Source organism: Microchirus variegatus (genome assembly GCF_963457635.1).
Source record: "Microchirus variegatus genome assembly, chromosome: 6".
In the NCBI taxonomy this organism is placed as follows: domain Eukaryota; kingdom Metazoa; phylum Chordata; class Actinopteri; order Pleuronectiformes; family Soleidae; genus Microchirus; species Microchirus variegatus.
This window is the reverse complement of record NC_139807.1, coordinates 4,460,439-4,484,581: the sequence shown is the minus strand read 5'-3', so window position 1 is coordinate 4,484,581 and position 24,143 is coordinate 4,460,439. Positions and strand designations below refer to the sequence as shown.

At 41.6% G+C, this 24,143-nt stretch overlaps 1 protein-coding gene across 1 annotated transcript in view; it reads left to right on the top strand.

Moving 5' to 3' along the window:
- diaph2 (diaphanous-related formin 2) overlaps nt 1-24,143 on the top strand; it is a gene marked incomplete at its 5' end in the record, with an annotated part of 361,962 nt that overhangs the window by 296,051 nt on the left and 41,768 nt on the right. The window contains 4 exons of the mRNA XM_083890769.1: nt 654-818; nt 6,736-6,871; nt 21,692-21,784; nt 23,174-23,239. Of these exons, the coding sequence (XP_083746895.1) occupies nt 654-818; nt 6,736-6,871; nt 21,692-21,784; nt 23,174-23,239 (460 nt within the window). The remainder of the gene's footprint in view (nt 1-653; nt 819-6,735; nt 6,872-21,691; nt 21,785-23,173; nt 23,240-24,143) is intronic.

The following is a 24,143-nucleotide window of genomic DNA, read 5'->3' as shown; positions in this document are numbered from 1 at the left end:
TGAAGTTGTGACATCCTCGCCTCAGGCCTGGGTGTGTGTGAGTCTGGGAGTGTCCAAGCGCAGTCTTCATGAGGTCAGTGGCTGCTGTGATAATGCTTAACTGATGCTGGCTGTCAATAGCCATTCGCCGGGAGAAAAGTGCTCCGCCTGTTCAGTAAATTACATAGTGCGGCGTGAGCTGTGAGGTTCAAAACAACCTGACCCCCAGTGTTGTTGGACGAAACAATAGAACAATGACTGCAATCAGCTTTTTCCAGCAACCATCTGTGTCATGCTGCTGACTACAAAACACCTTGCCATTACGCCAGGGCTGCACCTATTAGCTCACCATGCTATTGACTGCAGCGTGAGATGGAGAGGTTATTGTAATGGCACATTAGATTGTCTCTGACCCTTCTTTATCCACTGTTTTGTTTTGTTGACCTTGACGTACGTGGAGTTTTTTGAACGCCGGTATTATTCTGAAAGCATCTTTTTATCATGGTGTTTGATGGCTTGTTTTTATTCCCCCCCCCCCCCCCCCCCCCACCCCCAGATGAACATTTTTGTGAGGTGTCATTATATCGCCGATAACGGTCGATTTTGAAATAATTATGTTTTGTCTGCGTTTCATGATTTCTCTGTATTTTTGCCCTTGACTCCGACCTCCTCACGGCTTCTGCAAGCATGCCCGGGAGCAGTACGAGAAACTTTCCACCATGCACAAGAACATGCAGAAGCTCTACGAGTGCATAGGCAGCTTCTTTGCCTTTGACCCTCACTCGGTGAGCCTGGAGGACTTCTTTGGAGAACTGGCCAACTTCCGCATGCTTTTCATGGTAAGTTGAAAGTTTGTGGTCCGTTTTTGCATGCGCTTCTTAAGAAAGCCACTTCTTAACCGTCTCTTTAAGGAGTAAACACACAGAATAACAACAGCCACCACCCACACGTGCACATGCTTTTGCACACACCTTCACCTACAGACACACACACACACACATAAAGTGCCTCAGAAATGAGAACATTTGTGCGTTAAAGCTGAGACACATTTTCAACAGACTTTCGGGGCAGATCCCGACAGATGGTGAACATGAATGTATTTTTTTTTTCTTCTTTTTTTGTTACACTGGATGTTATAGTGCTATGGTGTTTTAGTATCACACTTTCATAACGTTCAGGGTCCCGTATGTTCCCAGATTTTCAATGACAAAGATTAAAAGTGGAAGCACCAGAAGTCGAGATGTCACAAGCTTTATGGTCACACTTGATTGTCCTTCGCTCTTAAATCATACAACTTTTACCTGGTGCTTGTAAAAAATAATGCAGCATCCGTCGCGGTCGCTCATCTGGAAGAGCTGGTGATCCATATACGCAATTACCTTCCTCTCTAACCTTCTGACCACACTATCAATAAAGTTGTATCTTTGTATATGCCTTTTTAAAAAAAAAAGATCCACAAACATCATTAGTGTTATTTTTTTTCAAACTTGGCAAAGAAACTCTAAAAGGTAGAGTTTTTAGGCTCGGTTCAGTTTTTAGGCTTATTGCGTTTTTAATCCAGACAAAAAACACCAAATGCTTTAGGTTTAAAGAAACAATTCTCTGGTCATTTGTTGTGTTTTTGCACTGCTCTCTGTGCCCACCTGTTGTGCAGCTTCCATCTGTATATGTTGTGTTTTAGTAGGTCATGATGCTACTGTCTTCCAGTGGTTTCTTTTTTTTTTCCCAGCGGTACGAAAACAACCCCTTCATTTCATAGTTACATAGTTTTGTTGTTGTTTTTACTGCAATCTATGAGGATATGGACTTAAGTCTTTGTATGTTTTTTTTTTTCCTAACATGATACAGCTACTGTATGTCCCAGAGAAAGAGGGTTCTTTGTTGACGATAATTATGTTTGTGTGCTCATCATTATAATGACACACACGTCCCCACACTGTTTTGTGCAATTTATTCCTTTTAAAAACTATTCCCATTGTTTGACTACAAATACATTAATACAGTGATGTTAAAAAATGTAATATTGCATTGATGAAAGTTAGTTTTTCACATTATGTGCTATACTGTACCACCAAATGACTAACGACTAATGACTGTGAAGCTTCTCAGCCACCAAGGTCATTGTAATCTTCTAGAGTTAGCTATAGGCGGCTGATGTTTCACCTCTCACCCAGGAGGCTTCTTTGGTTCTGACTGTTCTAACCTGTATTTTTATCCTAACCCTAACCTCAGTACCTATTCTGGTCCCTAACCCTGACCTCGTACTCTTTCATTTTACAGCTGCTCTGAGCGTCTAAACGCCAGTGGCAGTGGGTTTTACGTTGGAGTCAGTAGAAAGCAAAGTGCCTTTCAGAGTATCCACTACCCCTCCTGACACCGCCACCAACAATCCCCATTGTTCGTACGGTGACACGGTGTACAGTACAGAGGGCACCCTCTCCAGTATTCACAATCCATTAACCTGAATGGCAAAGTCCCCTTGTCTGAATCCCGTCTCTGCTCTTCGCTGTGATCCCCATCCCAAACCAACGCTTCATTCCCACTGATCAAAGAGCTCCAACTCACAACACAATGCTCCCTCAAGGATTCTACAAAATGCGTATCTCTAAAAGAGGCATCCACCCAAGAAAATAAATTATTCTTTCAAGCAAATAGCTGCACATGAATATTTTATGGCTCATTTAAAACTTTTTTTTCTGCTGTGGATGAGGAGAGGGAAGTGAGTTGGATAAGGTGTAGCGGTGTGGTTGGAATTCGGGGTGTTTACGAGTTAATGCAGTGAAAATGATCCTCTTCCGATATAATTGGTAGTTGTTGGCTGTGAAGCTGTGTTGACGGAGAGGCTAACACTGTCTGCCTGGAAAACCCGAGGACTCAATGGTTGATTTATACGAAGTGACATGAGAAAAAAAAAAAAAAAAAAAATTAAATCGAGATCTCAAGTTTCCAAAAAAATAATTTTGAATAGTTTTTTTTTTCTCATATTTTTTTGGAAACTCGAGATCTCGACTTTAAAAAAAAAATACAAATTGTGAAAAATAAAAAAAATTTCATACATTTTTTCAGTCGAAATCTCGAGTTTCCAACAAAAACAAAACATTTTTTTTGAAAAACAAATTTTTTTTTGAAAAACAATTTTTTTTTGAAAAACAATTTTTTTTTTGGAAAAACAAAACATTTTTTTTGAAAACAATTTAAAAAAAAAAAAAAAAAAAAATTTTTTGAAAAAAACCAAACAAAAAAAAAATTGGTCATCATATTTTGGAAACTCGAAATCTCGACTTTGAAAATCGAGATTTCAAAAAAAAAAAAAAATTTAATTTTTCAATCAAATAACACTATGACCTCTTACTACTTGATAATTAAAAAATAAATAGATTTAAAAAAGACCCCTGAATTCATCTTCCTGATGTCCAGTTGTGACTTTAATTCTAACAGCGAGCCATGAGTTGCTTGACTCAGTCAAAACATTATTTGTTATTTCCTTCCATGTTGCAGCACCCAGTGTAATGCATTCACAGCACAAAACATATGCACTAAAATAGAATTCTATTGCAATGTAGTCACCCTAAATTGCTTTTTTGCTAAAAAAGCTCGGGCTTAATGCACCCAACCTACAGGAGGCATTTGAGTTAACGCATTGACAGACAGTCCTCACAGCGCTGAATGTAACTGAAAAGAGAATCCATTAACTCTCTTTTACTTCTGTTTCATTCCCTTTCTCTTCCTCACTCTGGTCCTGTTTTTTTGTCCTGTGGCTAATGGAATATTTGATTTCAGCACATGGAGTCAGTATTCAAAGGGTCCAACAATTTGTTAATTTAATGCTGCTGCCATATTCTGAAATACAGTATGACTGAAATGCAATTGCAGGGCCCCGCATGTGTAATCCTGACCAGGAGCATTGGGGATTAGGATTTTCTCATTAATGAGTTATCAAAGTGCAGCAGATGGGGATGGGATGAGCTAACAGTCTTCCTTGTTGATTTATTGACTTTTTAATAAGACGAAAAAGACCCGAACCAGGATCACAAAGTAGTGAAATTGAGCATCCGAGAGATCAGAATACTTGGTGTGTGGGGGGGTGCGTCTGTCCACTCTGGAAGGGCTAATGACACGTTATCGTTTTTCATGCCGATCATGCAGAAATGTTGCTCTGACTGGCGACACTCTACGCGGCTTTTCACATTCGGTCACATAGTGTAACAGATGGCTCGTGAACACATTTTTACTTAAAAACCCAGGCGTCGTAGTCTTCGTAAAAAAAATTGAAATGAGACATAGCGGTGACACTCTCTGTGTGAGATCACTGGTGCCACCGAGGAGTTCGAAATACGCCCTGCTCCCTCACTGCAACCGCAAACTTGTATGCACAGGAGGGGAAACGCTGTGGGAGATGTATTGTGTTGTGCAGGGTCAAGGAGGAAACAGCAAACACATTTCATGAATTATTGAAAGAACAGACCTGGAAAGTGAAAATGCTGCCTAGACTTTGTTGGTCGATTAGACCCATGGGCTGCGAAACATTCAGTTTTCCAGCTAAGTATAGATAGAGGAGTACTTATATTCTCCATCTTGGACAACTGAGGGGCCCAACGTGTGACATATACTCACTTTGTCTCATGGCCACAATAGGCCTGAAAGCAAGAATGCTCTGTTCAAGTAGCACTGTTGAAAAAACCTACCTGGTAAAAAAAGGTGCTATTATGCAAAACCACACATTTTGTTTTGTTTCTTTTGCGAAACCAAACTCTGAATTTGCATATCCCACTGAGCAATATGCATGGCTGCACCACATTCTCCTAAACTTTCCACCAGAGGGGCTCAGGGCACAGAGCCAGTTGTTAACACAGCCCCTTGACTGTAGGATTTGTTTCATTTAAGCTTTAGGCAGAAATCTACTAAGCAGTTACACCATCTATCACGGTGGATAATGTTACAAGAAATCCCTTTGACCTTTTGGGTCAAGTGCAGAGCTGCCGTTACACCGTCTCTGACTTTAGTTATGCCTTTTTTTTTCGAATATAGCTTTGAAAGAATTAAAGAGAAACCATATATTCTGCCATTTACATATCTGAAACAACATCAGTGTGTTCATCATCCGCAATGTGCAGATTTCAAGAGGAAACGAGACGTGATACGATCAGATTTTTGCCGACAGCAACAAGCGGGGCTGTCGGAGGGAAAAGGGAAAAAAATACGAGATCAATAATGGTGTATTTGTTGCGATGCTAATTAGTGGTGTTGTTTGATTATGAGCATCATAATTGCTTTGCATAATCGTGTTTACAGCCAAAATTAGTTGTTTGTTTAAAATAAGTTTTGCCAGCAGGAATTTATTCGTAATCAGCATAATTTATCTTCCAAGTTGTGCCGTCGATGTTGACAGCGATTGCAGTGATATCACTGCTAAAGTGAATTGAATCCTTTCAGATGATGATGGGGGGGGGGGCAGAAATCAATTTGATTCGTGCTGCCAGTGCTGCCATCACTTAAGCAAAAGTTAACAGTTGCATTACTATAAAACGTACCATGCATCTCATCCACTTTAATTCAAACAACAAAGTGCACACGATCCATTTATATGTGTTATTTTTGAATTTTGAACCTACTTTCATCTTCATCGACTTGCACCGTAGCTGCTGACAAAGCGAAAATGTCTTCTTTGATATCATCATAATGCACATTATACTAAAATAAACGGGCCCCCCCCCCCCACCCACCCTGTTATGTTACCTTCTCTCTCTATTGGGCTTCTTTCTATTGCCCCCACTTGACTCCTCCATTTCACCCCTCTATTTCCTCTCCCTCTCTTTCTCTCATTGCCCTTGTCATCCAACAAGGAGACACAGTGACAATGAGGGCTTCTGTCCTTGGACATGGAGCAAAGCTCCCCTATTGACTGGCATGATGAGCTGCTCTTTCCTTGTTCCTTCCCCACAATCCCCGTAATCCTTCAGTCTTAGCTGCCAACATGACACACACGTCAGGACCACAGGGGCATTTGATGGGGGGGGGAGTGCGACTGTCACTGCTTATTATATCAGTGCGCAGATGGGGCCGTGCCTTCACTTAGTGACACACACTCTGCTCTCATGATCTCTCTCCCTCTCACATACACATACATATGCATGCATAAGTGGCAACGTCCGCAGATGCCCACAGACTCCGGCGTAGGCACAGCATAGGTTCATATGCATGTATACACAATGGAGTATGACCTCCTTCATAGACATACACTAACACCTGTGATGGGTCCTGTCAAGGGCTGCACCACGGGGCCTAGGATAAGGACGCACTATTTTGCCTCGAAAGGTCACATGGTCGCTTCTTTTTTTTTTTTTTTGTAAAGGCTGTATCTATACTGTTGATTATCTGTCTTTGTCTGACTCCTTCCTGACATTTCAGCCGGTCACAAAGGAAGAGAAGGACGATATCTCCGCCCTCAGAGACCGACACACATGCTCACGACTCATTTCTTTGTTTATGCAGTGCTTCATTATCATATACACGAGCAGTGCATGCGATCTTGATAATGACAATGATTTGAACTCTGTGTGTCTGTATGTTATTGGAAATGTGTTGGAAAGGCTGTTTATTTCGCCAGCTTATGTCAAACTATCACACTCCTTTCTTTTTGCTGACGGCATTCTGCTGTTTCTGAATACTTTACAGTAGCAAAGATACTAAAAAAAAGTCAGATTCTGATTTCGCGTGTGTGTGTGTGTGTGTGTGTGTGTGTGTGTGCCTCATCAGGAAGCGGTGAAGGAAAACCACAAGAAGAGAGAGATGGAGGAGAAGATCAAGAGAGCCAAGCTGGCGAAGGAGAAGGCAGAGCGCGAGAAGCAAGAGCGCCAGCAGAAGAAGAAGCAGCTGATTGACATGAACAAAGGTATGCCACTTCTCCCAGTGCCACCACAGAGACACCGACTGGAAGGCAGGTGGGGAGTGAGGAGGAGGAGGAGGAGGAGGAGGAGGAGGAGAAGAAGAGGGGGGGAGGGGGAGGGTGATGGGGATGGAGAAAAAGGGGGTTCATGGATTTGTGCTTCAAACAGATTTGAACTCAGAAGGAAGAGGATAATGCATCGCGGTGGGGGGAGTTATCTTTTTCGCAGCTTTCGGTGAAGAAAGCTTGTATTTACTCACGTAGCTGATACGGAGCTTGCGAAACAACAGCAAGATTATGCTAGTTTTACTTGTTGACATTAAAGGTGCTTTATGTAATTAATCTAAAGCTACTGTGCCATAAAATCCTCCTAATATGTCACAGAGACTAAGGAATAATGTTCATACAACAAACTGAACTCACCAACAACAACAGTACAGCCAAAATATTTGCATAAAAAAAAATATTTTGCAGACTGCAAATCATGTTTTTGTTTTGAAATCATGTTTTGGTAGAGTCAGTAGAGTCTCGGCTGCCGAGCAACCACGAGTTGCCAGTTACGTCAGAAAAAACGAAACCTGAAAGACCTCGGTATTTTGAATTTGAATGTAGTAACCGTTTTTGGCCACATTCTTGCATATGGCACCTTTAACATCCTTTCCTACATTACTTACATGTGTCTCTTTGCAATTTAAGCAATATTATAGTTGCCAGTGATAGAACTCAGTAGTAGAAACACCAGGTATAAATGGAAATGCTTTGGTTTTTTTTTGCTTTCATAGAACTGGCAGACGCACACAATGTAGGTCATAAAAGAACAGGAAGCTGTGGTCTACTTATAAGAAAAGGTGGAAATGGCTCTGTCAATCAGACTCTCGACAGAGTCGTGCTGGTATTAGTTTTCCACTGGTCATTTTGCGAGTTGTACAACATTCCGCCAGTGTGAGAATTGTCGCAGGCATTGTGCTGTGTGTGTGTGTGTGTTGTTGTGAATCACTGGAATTGTTCTATTGTCCTCTAGCGATACCAGTAAACTGCGTATTGATCAGTGTAAGTTGCAAGTTGTCCAGACATGAAATATTGGTACGACAGCGCTGGATGCCGGGCGCCTCGTTATGCCAATGACATTGAGAAGGAATTTCGAGCCTCAAGGGACTTTGTAAGCAGTCATTGTGGTCTTTTTGTCCAACAGAATGGGATTTTCACAATTCACCAGCTTCTAAATGTCAGCATGAGCCAAGGAGCTCTGTGTAGCTCAGACACATTGGGAAATATGTCAAGCCAGTGTTCAGTATGCTACAACCTCTCCAAGATAATTGATGCATGATACTTTTTTTTTTTTTCCTTTTTCTTTTCCTCCCAAGCAGTGACCTCTTTGGAAGCTTCACTTTTAATAATCCAGCATTGCTCAGCTGAAGGAGGCTGTCTACCCTTCTCTCTCATTCTGGCTAACCAGATGGAGAAGGGTAGAGAAGTAGGTATGATATTAAATATTTCTGCCAGAGCAGATTTTGATCTCACTTTCTGAACATTATAATACGACTCGTATGAATAAAACATGAGGATGACATGGGCAATGTTGCCTGCAGCGCTCGAGATAGCGGGGATTGTCCTCCAACCAACTATTAGCTTGTTGGACTGTCGTAATCACAATGACCTTGGCAGTTATGAAATATACACTTGATGTGCTAAGCTCAGAATTCTTTTTTTTTTCCAACTGTCAACTTTCTTATCTTCTTATTGAGCAATTATTGTGTGTATGTGTGTGTGTGTGTGTGAGAGGGGGGTGGTGTTACTGTCTCTGATTACATTACAGAGACAGTAACATCAAATGTAACACTTTTTAAAAAATGTATCCTCAGAACTGGAAGCTGAACCTGAGCCAGAAGGAGGTTCGAGGTCATAAAAGCGTGTCCCGGGTTCTCTCCGGTGTGCACACTGCTTGAGCTATTCGGCGTTTCAATTCCATTAGTAGAAACAGATGGAGCTAGCATATGGCCATTGTATTATGAGAATTATGTACAGGTCAGTATCTTATCTGTTTTATGGATTCACCGATTCACTGCTTAAAGGACTGTTTGAGGTATCGCACCGTACTGTGTTTAATGTTTTTCATTTTTTTTCGCCCATTTCACAAAATTGTGATCTAATCCTCCTCTCTTTTAAAATTAATAACAACGAAATGCATATTTAATGAGAGATTAATTCATTTAGCTCTCGCAAGTACGGCATTAGGGTTGGTGGAGGGGAACGGACAAATGCTTTTAGGAGGCAGATGAAAAAAAAAAAAAAAAAGATAAAACCTGAGGTTATGCCATTATATGACATTCAGATTTCTTCACAATAGATGAGACATGTACAGAACTGAACGTGTGTTCAGTTTGAAGTATTAGATATCCTAATTGCTTATGATATAATGACTGAATCAACCCATTTGTTTTCATTTGCCCTAAGTGGATTCCCATAGTCTCTGGTACTGACCAGATGTTCAACATTTACAAAATTGCTTTACTTCACTGGAAATAACAGTTGAACATTGTAGAGTAAAAACCCAAATGAATGCTTCTGTTTAAAGCAAAGGGGAGATATTCAGGATATTTTCTGTTTATCGTGGCATTTGAAACAATGTCACCAGCAGCCGCTGTGTCAAGAGTCGGAGCCTCACGGGGCATTTTGGCCTCGTCTTCTCTCCGAGGCATTTTGTGTAAAGTTTGTGTAGAGTTCCCGTGGCCCCGTCCTCTCGGATGTCGTCACCGGGGTCAGTGGCCCCCCATCTCGGGCGAGTGTCGACACCCGCGTGTCAACCGTGTACCTCAGTCAGATCCACTAAGCTTCGAATAGAGCCAGAGAGCACTTACGGGCGGCTTTGAGCACAATTCAGCCTGGCGTGAAGCGCGCGACGGAGTGAATAAACAAAAACAACCAGAAACACGATAAATATTTAGATATCATTTGAACATTTTATTTTTTTAAAAGACATTCTTGTTGTTTTTTTTTTAAGGAACGTATCTCAGACATACTTTGTATAGTTTACTTTGAATAGTTGCAGTAGCTTGTGCAACTTGTGCCCTTCTCCCATTAGTGCCTCTAAAAACACTTTATTACCAACCTGAGGAATATCAAGAGTAGAAGCATATTGGTTGTAGCCTGCAAGTTTTACAGCACCTTTTATGAGTGCACCGGCAGCCTGTTATCTCAGCTGACTATACACAATAAATATATTCCAACTGGACTAATGTATAATAAAGCCCTTTTCTTATGTAATCATATGCCTCAAAATAGAATTATCTGATTAAAAAAAATTAGATTAAATCCCCTAAAATTGTTTTACACCTCTTTATTAAAACCCCCAAAACACATGCAGAGGCTCCACAGATGCTGTTTTTTACGATTAAGTTTCACCTGTGAAAGTTATTGTTCTTTTTTTTTTACGATAAGAATTAGAGCTCACCCATCCGTTTCCATTCGTTCTCGCAGCAGCTTGCAGACACCGGGCGAAAACGTAAGCGCCATACAGTTGATGTAGCTCTGTCGGCATAGCAAAGTGGATTTTCTTTTCCCGGTGTGTTTTGGTTGAAATAACTATTGAACACACATTATTGCACCCTCAATTATAGTCATTGCTGTTCCATACAACAGCTGGAAGTCGTGCGCGCCGCATTCTTCATCACAGTTTCAAAATTAAACAGCACATTGCTTGTAAAACATACTGCCGTTCTAATTGTTTTAATCTCTTAAAGGTACTAAGCTGCCGATATTAAACCGAAATACCCGCGCTCATTCAAGAACCCGCTCGCCCCAGATGGTTTGTTGTTGATTTAAAGTTAATTCGCGAACACTCGTATCACTTTTATTCATTTGGTAGTCATTATGTGTCCTCCTTTTTCCAAAGGCATTTTTTTTTTCCCTGTTCAGAAAGGTCTGCTGGAATGAGGTCCCCATGTCGCTATGATTCTCTTCAGCGCACAGCTGGCATTTTGACAATGATCGGGCCTGCAGCCGCTATTTATGCATTCCCCTTGTCAGCCTCTCACACTTCTAGGATGAACTAGTATATGTTTGCATAAATAAACGCGGGGTTTCTCTCTAAAAGTATTTCATTTAGCAAAATACGAGTGAAATAACTTCAGACCGCAGTGTTTTTTTGCGTTCTCTTTTCTTTTGTGTGCGCGTCAGCTGTCTCCATATGCTCGCTCGACTCACTTTACCAATTAATACAGATTGTGTTTATTTATTTATTTTTACCAAAAGCACCATTTTTCACATTCAAGTGTCCATTAGTGTGCCGTGCTGAAACTAAATTGACATATTTTGTGTGCAGCTGGCAGCCTGGCTGTGGCTGGCAGAGCCCTGTCAGGAATGACAGTGGCACAGATTTGGACTGATGGCTTTGTGTGACAGTGACAGCTGTACGGGTATAGGCCAGTGCATACCTGTGCCACGGCGGTGACAGCTAGGTGATCATAGACAAGCGCTGACAGGCAGTGGGGTGGACAGGTTAACTCTCCCAAGTTTGCATAGTGTCTCCACAGGACAAGCTGACACTACAATTTTATCTGGCGAGATAGCTTGTAGAGAGAGGCGTTGAGGTCAGGAAAACCCAAAAAGATAAAAAAGAAAAAAAGAAATTCTCCCAATTCCTCTGCATAGCTTGGGAAGCTGACCTTCACGTGTGGTATGGAAAAGCGACAGACCTCTCCAGAACGTTACAATGACATATGGTATAATCTCGTCTGAATTTGCCGCTTGCTCCTTCCTGTGAGTAACAGTCTGTCATCGTGCTACTGATTTCTTCCACATTTGGCTTGATTTTTTTGTAGATAGCGATAAGTTATAAGGTTTGAAGGATCTTTCGTTGCATCTGCATATGGGTGTCACACCAGTGTAATAGCAAATAGCTTCTTTTTTTAAAATTCTACCCTGCGTTTGAGCATCATATACAGGAAGTGGGAGTCAAGCTCTGAAACATTTGACGGGGTGTCATCGCACTTGAAAGGCACGAACAAGGCTACCGGGATTATCTGCTGCCATACACCAGTTTTATTAAAAAAAAACAAAAAAAACAGCATATTAGACTGTCACCAGTCAAAATCGGAACCTGCCTCAAGGTAATGATGCCACAAAGAATAACATGCCTGACTCCGTCTCGACAAAGGCTATCGAGGGCGAGTAACGTGATTATAAACATCCACAAAAGAAAACTGTCCAAATGACACCCAGGGATTTAAAAACTTATTAAATGTGAAATTTTAATTTTCTAAGTCAATGCGATACAAAGAATAATAATAATACTCATTCAGTGTTTGTCCTTGCAAAATTCCCCATAAACTTATATAAAGAGACATCTGTGATAAATACCAGAGTTTTTGGCAATTGAAGGCAGCAATGGGAAATAGTCCCTTCCACATTTTTTTTTTTTGTTGTTGTGTTTCACCTTCTGGATTCAAATGTCACTTCAAATAAGTTAACTTGTTTTATTTAGTTTAACTTTATCTTATTTTGTGGAACCCTAGACGGAAATCAGTGATTTGATTAAGCTTTAAAGCTTTTAATCACGTTTATCGTTCATCTCTGACTTCATTTAGTCAAGTCCACAATCAAGGAAGTGAGACATGCATCAGATAGCTGTCTTTCCTGTTTTGTTTTTCTTTCTCCTTCTCCCTTATTTCCTGTGTGTGTCTCTCCTGCTGTCTCGGGCTGACTTTGCTCACCCCTCCTTTTTTTTTTTACTTTTCCCTCTCTTGGTTTTGTAAATGTTCTTCTTCTCCTTGGTGAAATCAGCTCAGGCACAGTTGAATCTCATTCATTTATGGGTGGTTCAAGTGTCTGATCATTTCCCACTCCCAGATCTGGACCTCACCAGTCACTTTACAGTCAATCAAACCTAATTACCCTCACTACAAAGACCATCAAATCCCATTGTCAAATCCATTTAGCTTCCCTAGACAGTACCGCCTTTCACTGATGCAAACAGCTCATGCGGGGCTTGGTTCAGATGTTATCTCGGATTCCAAAACTCAGCTATCCAAAAGTGCCAGTCATTTAAAATGGGAGAATACGCACTGTACTGGATGATCTCAGTATACGATGCTTGTTTGAAAAAACCCTTCTCATTATAATTATCGGATGAACAGCTAAATGTCTGCACAGTTACGATGTCTTGACTTATACATTAACAACCTTGAACACGGTCTTGAAACCCATAGCTTTTGTTTTATGTTCACTCAAACAAAACACGAGCGTACGTTGGCTGCAATGCTATTTTGACATAAACTAATGATCTTTAAATTAATGATTATGGTGTTCGTTTTGCTTCTGGTTCACAATGAGATCCTCTCTGTAGTCAGCACATCAAATCATTTTAATGGTAAAGCAGCAGAATATGTGTATTTACATTCAAGTAGCTTTTTTTTTTTTTTTACCTTTTTCTCTACGGAGCTCCCCCTACAGTTTTGGAGTACATATTTGTAGGAAACCACCGTAAACCTCGTTTTCAACAAAGCTGGCAAACACAAGCCACGGAGCCACGTCCATGGAAGTCGCCATTTTGGACCACTGTAGCCCACAATGGAGAAAATGGAGTTTTAATGCTAACTGAAGACGACATACACTTTGTGGACAAAACTATTCCAACACTTTATCATTACACCAACAGGCACTGTAATGACGACACTCTTCTCAGAAGACTTTCCTCAATATTTTGAAGTCTATACGGGAATTTGTGCTCATTCATTCTGTAGAGCATTTATGAGGTCAGGCTCTGATGTTGGACGAGAAGGCCCCGGCTCGCAATCTCTGTTCCAGTTTCGTCCCAAAGGTGCTCGACGGGGTTGAGTTCAGGGCTCCGGGCGGGCCAGTCAATTCTTCCACAGCAAACTCGACAAAAAAACATGTCTTTATAGTCCTCGCTTTGTGCCACCAGTGCACAATCATGTTAGAATAGAAAAGGGCCTTTATTGGAGATAAGGGGCCGAGCCCAGCGCCTGTTTGAAGTACCTGAATTCAATACTTAACAGGTGTGGCCGAATACTTTTGTTCTTATAGTGTAGGTATTCCAGCACACTTGAAAGGGAAGGGTGAGGTGAGGGATCGGTAGCTACCATCATGCAACAACGCCAAACATGTTGCTCAGTTTTACACACTGTAGTCTGTCTGTAGAAAAGACAGAGCAGTGAGGTTCACCAGTCATTCTTTCTTTCTTCAAGTCCAAGTTGAGTCTCAAGTCTTTAAGGGGCAAGTTGGAATAAGCATTCTGTAATTCCATCTGGTTGAAATAAGCATTCTTCCATTCCATCTGGTCTGCAGTGAACATTGCATAGTTAAATCTTATGAAAATCAAATCAAATCAGTTGTATTTTAACTTGTTTCAATCTCATTACCTTATTTTTGCAACATTTTGGCAGTGTTCTCTATCACTGTATTCATGATGCCAACCTCATCATTTGTACAGTGTTTTAAGTTTGAGGAAAACTGCTGTATTGAAAGTGAATCTGCCAACCGTGGTGCAAATATATCAGGATTCTTGGAGCTCTATGAAATCTTTTTTTTTTTTTCTGAATTCCAATTTATTTGTTTTCTTAAATTAAGTTTTTTCCATTAAAATGTTTCACATTTGTTTTTTTTATATATATATCTTGCACTTAATTTACCAAACTGTCAGAAATAAATCATTTTCAATCTTATCATGACACCTTCCACAACATTCTGAATCATTCTGTTTCATTTTGATTTCTGTGATTACATCCCCTGTTTTACACATTCTGGAAATCATAGGAACAGAAACCATGGACACCCATGTTTTTTCTATATTTCTAAATTAAGCAGTACCCAGCCTATGGACGAGGGGCAGTAGTGATCTTCTCTCGTGTGAGGCCAGGCTTCCATACAGCCCTCCTGGCACTGTGGCATGTTGACTCCATGTGGCTCAGGGAAAGTGTGTCAACTCAACATCTGCCGGTGCTTGGTTGAAGCTCTCTCTTGTGTGGTTGATGGTGTTACCAGGCAAACTGGCCATAAGCAGTGGATAGATGGTGATAGCAATATTATAACTGGGGGGGGCCCACAGGCAGTAGAAGTAAATGATAGCAGGGGAAGCACGGTGTGATGACTGCTGTGTTGCGAGCCACCTCCCCACCTCCTCCCGTCTTCCAACCTCCCCTCCCTACCGTTTCTCACTTGGGGCTTGGCAGCATCCATCCAGATGGAGGGTTTATTTTTGTTTTTGTTTGTTTACTTATTCATGCATCCAGCTATTCAGGGCATCACAGGGGCTTTCGTTCCACCACAGAATGCAAATCGCCATGGCGGATAATCCACTTTCATCTCTCCCGTGTTGACATCCAACTTCTCTCCATGTTTCCTCCAGTGTCTCACAGCCAGGACAGTCTTTCAGCGTCTGGGATCAGGCCTACAGTGACCGAGCCAGCCTATCTCTAAACACTTGTTTCTACCGCATGCACGTCACACACGATACACCTCAAGACCTTGCTCTTGAAGCTATTCCGCCCCTCTCTCCACATTTTCCCTTTCGCCTTCTCTGACTGACCCTGGTGCCACACAGGAGCTCTCAGTAAGAATAAAGTAGTAGTGAGACTGCCATTCCCCCTGGAATATAGGGTTGTGGGAGCATCCCTAATCTTGTTAGTGAGGACATGAGTGGATTTGCTCATCAAGTTTGTTACAGTAAAACAATCCAGATTAATCAGGAAGCAAATCTGTCTTTTTTATTACCACCCATTCCTCCTTTTCCTCCTCTTCTTTATAGTCAAGTGGACTACTTCACATTCACACACACACACACACACACACACCTACAAATTAGAGACTAAGGCCTGTCTGAAAAGTTTCTTAGGTCATCGTGCCAATGCTTTTGACAGGGTTGGGTGGTCGGACTTTAGGGAGATGTGGACAGAGCAGATAGAGGAAAAAAACAGAGCAAAGATGTCTAACAGGTGCATGACTGCTGTCCTTTGGGTGCTTGGGTGTTCTCAGTGTTCTCTTTGGCAGTAATGGACTCTGTCTGCCAGGGTCTTGGAGGCTGCTGCTGCTACTGCAGGGAAAGAGGGTGAGGGTAAAGGGTGACTCTGCTAAAAGCCAGACAGTAGGAAAGTGGACCGCAGAGCAGAAAGAAAGAGGAGATGGGCGCTGAGTAATGCAGGTGGTTGTGTGTCTGGATAGCTGGGCCTGAATCGAAGCGTAAAAAAGCAACACAAAACCAGGTGCATGCAAGTGAGAGAAGAGAGCTGGAGAGATGAAATCAAAAGAAAGTGTGTTCCCCCCCCCCCCCCCCCCCCCCCTCTCTCCACCTGGCCATAAACCAGCACCACCCTCCCTCCACTGAGGCCTTTGTTTCACAGCTAATGGTCCAGGTTAATTGCACAGGTGACTTTCTGTGGGGGAACAGATGGGCTCAAATGTGTTCAAAAACAATCTGCAGCAAGCGAGAGAGAGAGAGAGAGAGAGAGAGAGAGAGAGAGAGAGAGAGAGAGAGAGAGAGAGAAGGAACGAGTTGTTCCTCTCCTCTTCATTTATCCTCTTCTAACTCATTTCATCCACTGGAGCCACTGAGAGTGACCGGAGTGAGGTTAAACCCTTAATGTGCTCCTCTTTCACAGTGGTTTCGGATCATCAGGAAAAATGCCTGGCGCTCATTAGATCCCATTACGGTGCAAATTTGACTCAGACATTGGCTATCAGAACGATAGTGAATAGGAGTGGATAATAGACATTAAGGGTTGTACTGTATGCAAACTTTGATATTGTGAAACCGTCTCCTCGCTTAATTGCGATGTAAGGCAGAATGACAGTAATCTTCTCCTGGGGAGGTGCATGTTTCCCTCCTCCATTATGCATCTCCCTGCAAAACTCTGGACTCTGGCTCCCTGCTGCTTTCCCCTCCATTTCAGTCTCACAATCTTGGCCTCTCACTCCGTTTGTGCCTCAGCCAAAGAGGTATCATCACTGTCATAACCATTGCGGTAACAGCGGTCGAGAAAGATGTGCATCACCGGCTCACTTTAATATTTGGCCTCGGGTTTGGCAAGAATTCCAGCGTGTTTTTTTTTTTTGTCCCTGACTTTGTTAACCAAACGTCTTTGTTTGAAACAGCAACACAGACCGTAGGACGGACTCTATTGATGCACAGCTTGCTGTTACCTTTCCAGCCCCTTGGCTCTGAACTGCAAGCAGGAAGAGGCCACTGCTGCTTCGTTAGCATAGCTCATCAGTGGGAACAACAAACAGTATGGGGGACTATGTGGTGCAGGACGGCACATTTGATTTCGAACGGTGGAGTCCGTGCACGTCCTCGCTCTCTGCTGTGTGGCTAGCTATGGTGAATATGGATGGGTGACATAAGGGAACACTTCTCTGAACCTACATCTAACAACAACGGCACAAAGGGACAGACTTGGTAATAATTGAGGTATAATAGTACATAATGACCCTATACGCCCCACAGATTAATCTTTATGAAATGTCTTAATCTGACCATCATATAAGGATTATACACACCATACATGAACTATAACATAAGCGGTTTTCAGAATTCTAAGAATCGGTTGTCTCTCATCATATCGCCCCCCGAAAATTGCACGTGAGCCATCAGAAACAGAGTTCTCAATCGATCCACTGGGGTTTTTGTGTGTGTGTGTTTGTGTTTGTTTTTTCCTCCCAAGCACAAAATGCAGCAGATGACAGATAGCAAATTGAATTCATGAACAGGCTGTTGTTGACACTGCTGCATAATTATAGGAACGGCATGCCTTTGGTGTTTGAAAAGAGAGCCCTGTATTTCATACAATAAATACAAGGTTTTTTTTTTGGTTTTTTTGTTCTTGATGATATGCATTAAAAGTATCAGGGGCACGTGTTTGAGATGGCGTTGTTTCACTTTGCAATTATATCCACATTTTTTGATTGCTGTGGATTTTTTCCACGAAAATGAAACAAAAACAAGGCCGTGTCATGTGCTGCCATTAACCAGAATACTTCTTATTCTTCCTTTTTTTTCCTTTTAAACCACCTCTCCAGTTTTCTTACTTTTGTTTATCAGACTTATACTCGCATCCCAGCGGAATAACCTGATCCGTGAAATCTGGATTAGTTAAGTAAGAGCAACATACCAGAAAAGGTGTAGGCATCCAGGTTTAGGGGAGTGTCTGTGTATGTATGTATGTATGTGCGCTGGTCTATGTATTAGAAATAATTAAATGTCACACGGCTCAACTGAGCACCTATCCAGGAAGGTGTTTTACAACCTTGTGTCTTGCTTTGCTTCACTAGTCTCCCTCAATAACCCACTCCACCACACGCACCACTGCGCTCACACAAACCCGCTATACCTTATTTCCTGCTACCGTCCGCGCTCAGTTTCTCTTATTTTATTTTATTTTATTTCTGGTTGTTATTTGCATTCTGTCTGCTCTCCTCTTTCTTTTAAAGCCCCCCCCCCCCCCAAATACTGTTTGGGGAGACAAAATTTGATGAGTGAATTTTTATGACAATCCTGCTGACGGGATGCCCGCTTTTGTTATTATATTGTGAGAGCGAGCCAATTGTCAGGGCTCAATGTTTAATATGGCACAGCCTATTGGTCCAGCAGGTAAAGGAAGGGGAGTAGACGGGGGGGGGGGGGGATCAAAGGAAAGATATGAAAACGGTGCACCGTCTCTCTCTGGGAGTTACACAAGCACACGTAGCTGTTTTTCTGCTGTTAAATATTAAACTGATAAGGAAAGCACTTACAAGCGCAAAAGCTGCAACCATGTTCCACACTGACGCGATCTTTAATAAGATCATTAAAGGGCCCCGTGGCTGTCAGTTGAGGTGCCCACCAAGGTGTTTCATCATCGCAAAGGGTTTGTCAATGTCTTGGGTCTTAGCCCATCTTAACCCATTTAGAAAGCAATTTCCTGCGAGCGGAGGGGATCTCTCCTCTTGAGGAAGATCTTTGGGCATAAAAGGTTAGCTTTTCTGCGATTCCCCAGCACGCAATCTACCACTGCTGTTAATGAGAAGCAGATGAATATTTGCCCTAGGTTTTTGCAGCTTAAAAATAAGACAAGTGTGAATTGCAGGAATGAGGCAGAAATGTCTGCTTAAGTGGGCAATGTTATGAGTGTAGTCATAACAATCTAATGAGTAATGAAAAACAAAAGTTTTCTCGGAGGATTGCTGGACTAAGTGCAGTCAAGTAACTTGTAATTCATTTATCTTTTTTTTTTTTTTTTTTTCTACAAAGGGCTGAACTTGGCTTTGTATATTCGTTCCGGGTCCTATGTTCCCCGCTTTGTATGAGACCGGGGAACATAGGACCCTTTCTCTATAAAAGGGTTCTATGTTCCCCGCTGTTCACCCAAAAGGACCAGGGGAACAACCCCTTACCCTAACCCTAACCCTTTACCCTGGAGCTCCACACCCAGGCTTTTACAAAGTGGGGAACATAGGACCCTTTTTTAAAAAAAAAAAAAAAAAAAAAAGGTCCTATATTCCGGACCGATGCTCCCCGATTGGGGAACATAGGACCCGGGGAACATAGGTACGACCCCCTGTGCACCATACATACGTTTAATAGTTTGAAAGTGCATCTGTTTTGCTGTGGGTTAGAAGTACTGGAGTTTAAGCTGCGGTCCAACAGGACATTGTTAATTGAGGTGAGGGATTTTGTGCTAACCCTAACCCTACCCTAACCCTTTACCCTGGAGCTCCACACTCAGGCTTCCACAAAGTGGGGAATAGGACCCTTTTTTTTTTTTTTTAAAAAGGGTCCTATATTCCGGTCCGATGCTCCCCAATTGGGGAACATAGGACCCGGGGAACATAGGTACGACCCCCTGTGCACCATATATACGTTTAATAGTTTGAAAGTGCATCTGTTTTGCTGTGGGTTGGAAGTACTGGAGTTTAAGCTGAGGTCCAACAGGACATTGTTAATTGAGCACTGTGAAGTGACAGGGGAGTATATGTTTCCCGTTTTAGTCATTTTGCTTCTTTGTGTCTCCAATCCTCTCGGTGAACCTCAGTCTACTAGGGCTCCCAAGTCCTGGCCATTACAAATGATGAATTGTTCTAGAGTTTAGCTAGAAGTAGGACAAATTGATCAAAGTGGCAGGTGCCCCCTGTGATGTCTAGGTCTCCACGAAGAAAGCAGTGAAGAAGGAGCTGTCAAACTTTCTTACACCAAGGTGGCTGTAGATAAATGTTTACCTGCCACTTAACATGTTGCGCCTTCTGTCAGATGCACAACGTGTCCTCGCTAACCTACATACAAAAGGAGCAACGGCATTTATAGTAGCTGGAAGTTGTTCACCGTGTTGTTCTCGAGGTCCCCAACACATGACGCCCATGCGTCCCCTTTTAAACCAACGAGCTCGCTATCTGAGGTGTAGTGCTGCAATTTGAGATAAGCACTACTCGGCTCAGCTTTGGTTTTGTTTCTGATAAAGCCGGTCTAATTAAGCTTGATTTAATCAGGATTGCTTTTAAGCACCACACAGAGCCAGAACAGATACTTTGATTTGGAAGTAGCCCTTGGGAAGAACTTGAGGAAGAAAGAGAGGAAGGAATGTGATGGAGAGGAAAACTAGTGCAAGTAAGACTGGGTTGTTTTTTTTTTCAAATTTACATAAGATGTTTCTATTCTTAGATGTACCGTCTTCTTGCATGAACGATTGCAGGTTGGGTGGTTTGAAGGAGAAAGCGGAAACATGTGCAGTCTTTTTTTTTTTTTTTTTGAGCGTGTGTGTGATGGCAAAATACTTGTCATTCCCCTGAAAAAAAAAAAAAAAAGGTGTAGCGTTCAGTGTCAACATGTTTTGTTCACAAATTCAATTTCCGCGACTGTTATATCTCTTTGAGTACGTGCAGGTAACAAAAGACTTCATCATCATCATCCCAGTGTCGGGGGGGAAAAAAGTATAGTTTGAATGTTTTCGCCTGGATCCTCATGGTAAACAATGGGGAAAAGCTAGTTCACTCCTGTATGTAAAACAATTGATGGCCAAGTCACCAGCTCCACAATAACTCACCCTAATGATCCTAGTTTAAAAAAAAAAAAAAAAAATGTCTCTTCTGGATTAGAATGATAAAAAGCTTGCCCCTCTGACTCATTAGTATCGGGGGGTGTAAAGTTAGATGACCCAGATATAGAACATAACCTTATTTTTTGAAAACCTGTTTCCATTAAGCGGGAAACTGTATGTGCTCTGTATGTGCGCTCAACTTGTCATTCTACTATAGCCTTAGCATTTTTTGTCACTTACCTGTCTCTTCAGCCTTGCCAACTGGATCCTCACGACAGCTGGAACGGTGGGCTGGGGGGAATGTTTTTTTTTTTTTTTTCCGAGGGCTGGACCTGGTGTCATTGACTGAACAATGATAGAGAGCCCGGGTATTGAGCGGCTCCACACTAAATCTTTGTAAAGAGCACTTAGCTCCTCTGCGTTAGCCACAGAAAGAATATACGTCGATGACCATCAGTGAATGCTTTCATCCTGAGGCTCCTCTGCTTGTGTTTGTTACTAAGCTCTAAATATATTTTCCTCCTCCCGAGCTGTTTACTGAAAAAAAAAAAAAAAAGAGTGACAGGCCTCAGTCTCGACACTCGTGCACTCTAAGGACTTTGTTTATATGTCATGTAGATTTTTTTCTAACCCTGTTTTTTGAAGAGCATTAATTACTTCCGCGACCAAAGTATGTCAAATTTGACCAGGAAACAAACAAACCGAGTACAAGTACAGATGGATCGATGCGTGTGTTCATCTTAATTCTGTGAGTTCTGCTAATGTGAGTAAACATCTTTGCTTTCCTTTACCTTTTCTCTTGCAGAGGGAGATGAAACCGGCGTGATGGATAGCCTAATGGAAGCTCTACAGTCCGGAGCAGCCTTCCGCGATCGGCGAAAACGGACTCCTCGCAATGGTAAGAAAAGCACAGAAACATAGTCTTTATCACCCGATTTCTAATATTTGGATCCGCGGTAAACAAAATCTCCTCTCAGTTGAAGGTTCTGTGCATTGTGCTTGTTTGTTAAAGATTCGCACGGATAAGCGTGAACGTGTATAGTAAAATATGCAAATCTATAAAAAGTGCCAGAGGAAACGAGCGCACATGTGGCCCAACAATTAACTTTCCCTTTGCCATTCATGAAGCACTTATTATGATGTAGCCACACTGGTCGCAGTTGGACTGAGGCCGATTTCGTGTAATCTTGGTGTTAACATATTCCATTTTGCTCGTGATGAATGGCCCGCGCCCAGCTCGTCAGGGTGCCAGGGTCAATTGATATGCAAGTCAGAGTTCTGCAGAAGAGCCACAGGTGTTGCCATCTCTGCACCGACAATCGTGGTCAGAAAGAACGAGAGAGAGAAAGTATAGACTAATCAGATTAACATTTTAAAGGCTTGGCAGATAAATTACTGACAATATATATTTTAACAATTGTTTCAGAGCAATAATGACATCCAAAGAGTGTGTAGCATTGTTATATTCAGGTTTAGGGTTCTGTCAGGAGATTTCTATGTACTCGTTTGCTTCAGAATTGATAGCTTACGTGTTGTTTATCAGAACTATTTGCTTGTAATATTTTGAACAGAATGGTTAGAAGTGGCCAATGTTTGCTTTTGTGCAAAAAAAAAATGACAGAGGGAAACTAACAGTGTCTTGTAAAGTCGTCTCCTGTGTCAACGAAACTGTACCTGACACAACTAGGACAATTTTTTTTGGGGCTATTTTCGCTTCCTTGTACTTTTTTTTTTCTACCAGATGTTATTTGCTCATGATAAGTAGGTGTTAAATTCATCTTTTATTTTTTATTTTTGCCGTGCTCATATATTAACACAGGTCACATACTAGTTCACACAGGTGCATTTTCTCTCTGGTCTTCAGGTGTGGGTCTTTGCGTATGTGCATGTGTTCGCAAAAAAACAAAACAAAATAATAATAATAATAATAATAATAATTTTATCTGATTAAAACAATTAAAAACACACTTCCTGCTATGATTTGGGGACACAACACATGCACATACCCTTGTTGTTCATGTTAACACTTTTAATACTTCTTATCTTGACATTTTCAGCTTATATGACTTTATGTGGGTGTAATTTCAGCATGTATCTATCCAAATGTACGTCCAGGAGACTCAGCAACACTTAAGGGTTTTCTTTCCAGCCTCTGGGAGTGCTTAATTTCTTTGAAATATCTAAAAATGTCACCTCTGATACCTTTTTCTCTTTTTTCCTTTTCCTCCATCCTCCTTCTTTTTATTTTATTTTATTTTATTTTATTTTATCACCAACGTCGCTGCAGGTGATCAAAGTCCTTCCAGTCCATCCTCTCGGTGGCCGGGTGCTGCCTATGGTAACAGAACCCTAGGTGTGTGTTCTTAAGTAGCCTTTTTAACCCCCGCACCACCATGTCTCATTCTGCACTTCTGTTGACTGCATAACTCATTATGTTTGTCATATTAATCACGCAAGCTGAGCTGCTCTGGTTTTTTTTTTTTTTTTTGGCATTTTTCTTAGGGTATGATATGTAAGATTTACTCAATGTAAAGCAACCTTTAAATCCACACACACAGCGTCGGCATCTGCAGTTTCCCCCCAAAAAAAATCAGCAGTCATGTTGTATAGTGAGCCCTCATTTCTTGTTTCTTCACTCCATTGATTAAATCAAAATGCCAAAAACCAGGGAGGGTCAGCATTATATGCAGCATGCATTTATTTGTATTCTCTCCCTATAATGTGCCGTTTGCTCAAATATTCACTCCACACAACGCAAAAGTAAATGCATCCATTTAAAAATGCTTGCCATCTCAGAGGTGGACCATAAGTTAAATTTACCTGAGATGTCCTGTGCATATTAACAGTTCCCCACAGAATTGGACCGTCAGTCTGGACCAAATGAAGGTCACATCAATTTAAATATAATTTTGGCGTCTTTATGAAAAAGTCACCGTATAGGAAAAAAGAACAAAAAAAACTTTTATGGACATGAATGGTGGATTTGTGAATATTAGTGGAATGGAATAGTCTAATAATGTTCCAGCATTTCTCATTACCAGTAATAAATTGCTTTTGTGCACAGGTCCACATGACAATGTGTGGCAGAAGAAAGACTGCAGAGAATGTAAAGAGCATTAATGCTCGTGCCGCTGAGTGACGATGTAAATCTTACATTGAATACCTTTAAAATCCAATACAGTGAAGTACACTATCATTGAAAAATGCCCTTGTGTCTGCCTCTGTGTCGGAGCTCCAATGTTTTCCTCTTGTAGCAG